Source organism: Mesoplodon mirus (assembly GCF_964341445.2).
Source record: "Mesoplodon mirus genome assembly, chromosome: 4".
Lineage (NCBI taxonomy): Eukaryota > Metazoa > Chordata > Mammalia > Artiodactyla > Ziphiidae > Mesoplodon > Mesoplodon mirus.
In genome coordinates, this window is record NC_138979.1 from 86,471,409 (window position 1) to 86,475,773 (window position 4,365).

The 4,365-nt window shown below is 47.1% G+C and overlaps 1 protein-coding gene across 1 annotated transcript in view; it reads right to left on the reverse strand.

Annotated features, from left to right (window-relative positions):
- Positions 1-2,055: 2,055 nt before the first annotated feature.
- Positions 2,056-4,365, reverse strand: part of LOC309802869 (A-kinase anchor protein 13-like) — a gene marked incomplete at both ends in the record, with an annotated part of 85,282 nt that continues 82,972 nt past the window's right edge. Inside the window, 1 exon segment of the mRNA XM_082618751.1 lies at positions 2,056-2,187. Coding sequence (XP_082474877.1) covers positions 2,056-2,187 — 132 coding nt within the window.

Here is a 4,365-nt window from a genome sequence, read left to right on the forward strand (position 1 = left end):
TGTAGCCATCCCTGCTTTAGAGCTGGGCTGCCATTCATCTTTCCAGACTCCTCTTCCAGCCTCCCCTGCCCCAGGGCCTGGTCACGCCAAGGTCCTCCTAGTGTATGGGAACGCCCTGCGCTCCCCTGCCTCTGTGCCTGTGCTCATCCTTACCTGCTGCCTGGAATGCTGTTTGGAACTCCCCTGACTTCGAGGCTTCTCCTTGGCCTTTGGGAATAGTTCAGTCACCTCCTCTGTGAGGCCTTCTGTGGCCTCTCCAGAAAGAGAGACCCTCGCCCTGTTCGTACTCCCTGAGTCACCCACATATTTCTGTTCCAGCAATGCTGACATGGGCGAGGGAGTGTTGATAGTTTACCACAAACTTAGGGCCTTACAACAACCCAAATTTATTCTCTCTTACAGTCTGGAGGTCAGAAATCTAAGATGGAGGTGCCAGCCAGGCTACATTCTTTCTGGAGGCTTCAGAGGAGAATCCATTTCGTTGCCTTTTCCAGCTTCTAGCAGCCACCTGCATTCCTTGGCTCACAGACCCCTCCCTGCATCCCTCTAACCTCTGCTGCTGTCATCACATTTCCTGCTACTGACTCAGACCCTCCTGCCTCCTCTCGTCACCTTTGGGATGACACGGGGCTCATCCTGATAATCCAGGATCATTTCCCATCTCAGGGTGCTAGGCTTACTCCCCCTCTGCAAAGTTGCCTTTGCCATGTAAGATCACGTGGTCACAGGTTCAGGGAATTAGCAGGTGAGCGTCTTTGGGGGGCCCTGTTTTGCCTCCCTGAACTATCCATCCTGCCATGCTGGCCACGCCAGAATTGAAGTCATGGTTTCACCCTCCCTGCTTAGCACAAGGCTGAACGTGAAGTTGGTCCTTCACGTGGTCTTGCTGCATTGAAGGGAATTCACAAAGCTGGAGCCTTCCTTCCTGGAAGCTTTTGCGCCCAGGGGCAGCCCTGGGAGTTCTCTGCAGGCCACAGTCCAGTCTCTCTGAACTTGAGTAGATGCCATCATAGAATCCTTCCCAGTTGGGGTGGCGGGGAGGGAAGCATCCCAGATTGACCATCTTCCTCCATTTTACCTCGGTGTCTTTTCCTGGGTCTAATCACTTTCATTAAAATCCACCACACGTTTCCAGTGTGTTAAATATATATTTGGTTTTATGCTGTGCGTGTCTTCAAAACCTGAGAAAAAACCCCACGTTGAACCAGTAATATGGTTTTACTTTCCCACGGTTTGTAGGAAATCGAGTTCCCAGCAGTTCAGGGTGATTTATCCAACCTCAGAGAACAGACCTGTTCCAGAAATATCCCCATTCTGCTAGTCCTCCCCCAGCTCTCCGCATTGCCTCAGCATCTATTTACAATGCAGGGGGTGGTTTTGTCTGCCAATTTCTGAGCAGGCTGGGAGGCGGGAGCCTGAGCAGAGCATGGCCTGCCCCTTAGTCCAGGCAAGTCCTTTTGGGTCTTATATTCTGGACTTTGGATCCAGTCTTTCTGGGTAAGTGTGGAAGAAATACCGAAATGGAAGCCGCATTTAGCGATGGAGGGGTGATGAATGTTCGTGGAAGTGTTTGCATGCAGTGCAATGGAATGTGTTTTAAAAGATTTATGGATCAGCTAAATATTTTGACAGAGAAACAAAAATAACTGTGGAGACCCTTCCACCTGGCTCCCCCTGTTTACTGCATGAATAGTTACACTGCTGCTTTGGGAGTTTCAGCAATTCGAGAATGAACGTACAGAAACAGATTCTGTCTCCTGGCCAGAGTAGGAGACAACTTTTTATCCTGTGAGTTGAGGATAAGCAGAGAAAAATACAAGCACAGGCCACCCTGAGGGGTTTTGTCTCCTCTCCCTTTCTTTTCATGTACAGGAGAGAAGATGTTGCTTGTGCTTAAGGAATTTCAGATCTATGGATCAGAGAGGAAACATATGGAACTTTTTTTGGAATGTCAATGCAACTCACGTAGGGGAGGGTGGGCCTTCTGGCTACCCGGCCAGCTCTCACTTCCTGATCTCACCTCAAACAAAAAGTTTTCCTTTTTCATACTAAACCTCATTTGGTGGCAAATCCTTCCTGAGCTGCCATGAGGTCTTTAAAGCTGTTGGTCATCTTTATTTCACTTTTACTCCTCCTGAGTTTTGCTGCAAAAGTCGGTGTGGTTGACTGCGGGTGACATCCCAGACCCTGATGGAGACAGTAGGAAATATGCAACCTATAGACTGTTTACTTTCCTAATATCCAACAAATGCAGAATTCCAAACGTGTCTGGCCCAGGCATTTTGATTAAAGGTTTGTGGACCTGGGTCTTCCTTACAGTAACTGCCCCGAGCATTCCTGTACTTTGTTGGAAAATCTGTCTCCCCAGGAGCCCATGGGCTTAAGAAAGGAGCCTAGTTTCTTCTTTATATACCAGGACCCCCAGATGGGTCATGCCCATAAGCATGATAAATATTGGTTGACAGATTATTAATTGGACATATTCACTGAGGGTGTCCTTCTTTTACAGTACCACCAGGGAGGATGACAGGGCAGAGCTGTACGGGGTGACTTTGGCCATGAGATGTTGCACGGCTGGACCAGGCAGATGTAGTACGCTCTGCCTGGGGGGGTCACAGCCTGAGATAAGCAGGAAGATTGGGGTTTGGACCCTGCGGACCCACCCCTACCCTGACCCTAGACTCAGGATAAAGTGGGGGCAGGAGATCCTGAATTTACTGATACCAACTCTCTGCTCCACGATGGGATGAGTAAGTTCATTTATAGAAAAACAGAGAAAACCTCCTTCTTGCACATCTACATTTGTGGAGTAGAAGCCACACTGGCTGAACAAATGAATAAAATGATAAAGGAGGACCTCATCATTTACTTTAAATCCCCAATGAGTTTTGTTCTCCTACATGTCAGGCATTGGTTTATATATATTTGTCATTGTATGTGACATCCAAGGGACCTCCACAGCTGGTCCTGACTTATTTACAGCTAGGTATGCGATAGTGGGGCAGAGCGTCCAGAAAATGAGATGGAACGCTAGTGCCAGCTCTGACGTTGGAGTCTATTTCTGCATGTGGGAAGCAAACAGCTTCAAAAAACTTGGTTGAACAAACAAACTCACAGAAAAAGAGATCAGCTCTGTGGTTACCAGAGACGGGGGGGTAGAGGGAGGGGGAATTAGATGAAGGAGATCAAAAGGTACAAACTTCCAGTTATAGGATAAATAAGTACAAGGGATGTAATGTACAACATGGTAAATATAATTAACACTCATGTATGTTCCATAAAAGTTGTTAAGAGAATAAATCCTAAGAGTTCTCATAGTAGGAAAAATACTTTTTTCTTTAATTTTGTTCCTATATGAGATGATGGATGATCACTACCCTTATTGTAGTAATCATTTCATGATGTATGTAAGTCAACACCTTGAACTTATACAGTGCTGTATATATGTCAATTATATCTCAAATGAAACTGGAAGGAAAAAACCCTTGGTTTAAATAGATATTGGTTTAAGAGATCTCTAGAAATCTTGAAGGGGAACCCCAGATAGCTAAAAAGGAACAATGGAAAAAGAAAAAGGAAAAAGGGAAAAAAAAATCATCTCTCTTCCGACATTGTGGTTGGGGGACTGCAGGATAACCAGTAACCCACTAGGTGGCACTGCTGATCCACCTCTAACTTGAAGCACCCCGGCGCCTGTCTCTATGGTAACAAGTTTACAAATTTATGGGGAGAATTGGCCTTGCCCTCTGGGTGTGTGCGTGTGTGTAAGAACCAGTTTTGAGTGTTCAGAAAAGTCAGCTCTGTGCAGCAGCGACTGTTGATATGTAGCTGTCAAAGAGATACAGAATCACTCTGTGCAAGGCAATAAGGAACGTGCAGAGAAATCGCTCCTTCTAATACAGTCTTTCTTACTACCTTCCCTGACTCTGATGCTCTTTAATGCACGCAGCTAGGGAGCAGGGAGCCGAGGCATGCTGGGAGCCTGGGGCTGGGCTGCAGGCTCGATTTGCTTTTGTGCAAGACGGCACTGCAGGAGCTCAGCCTGGGGAGAGCTGGGGTTGCTTGAACTGTGGGTGTTCCAGGGTGTTCTATCACATAAAATATCACATAAGGCCAGACATCCAGTTCTACGTGTTATTGTATGTCTGGGCTTTTATGATGGCTCTCTGTCGAATGTGGGTATCCCACACTCTCTGTATAAAATGTGTTTCCAGAATGAGGCTCTGCTAGCCCTCGAGACCCCTCTTGCGTGATCAAAAGCCCAGCTCCCTGATCTTTCTCTCCCTGGTACTGTACTTTATCACCGCAGAGTGCCAGGCGCTCCCTATTCACTATGTGCTGTCAGGACGTCTTGGATTGTGGACC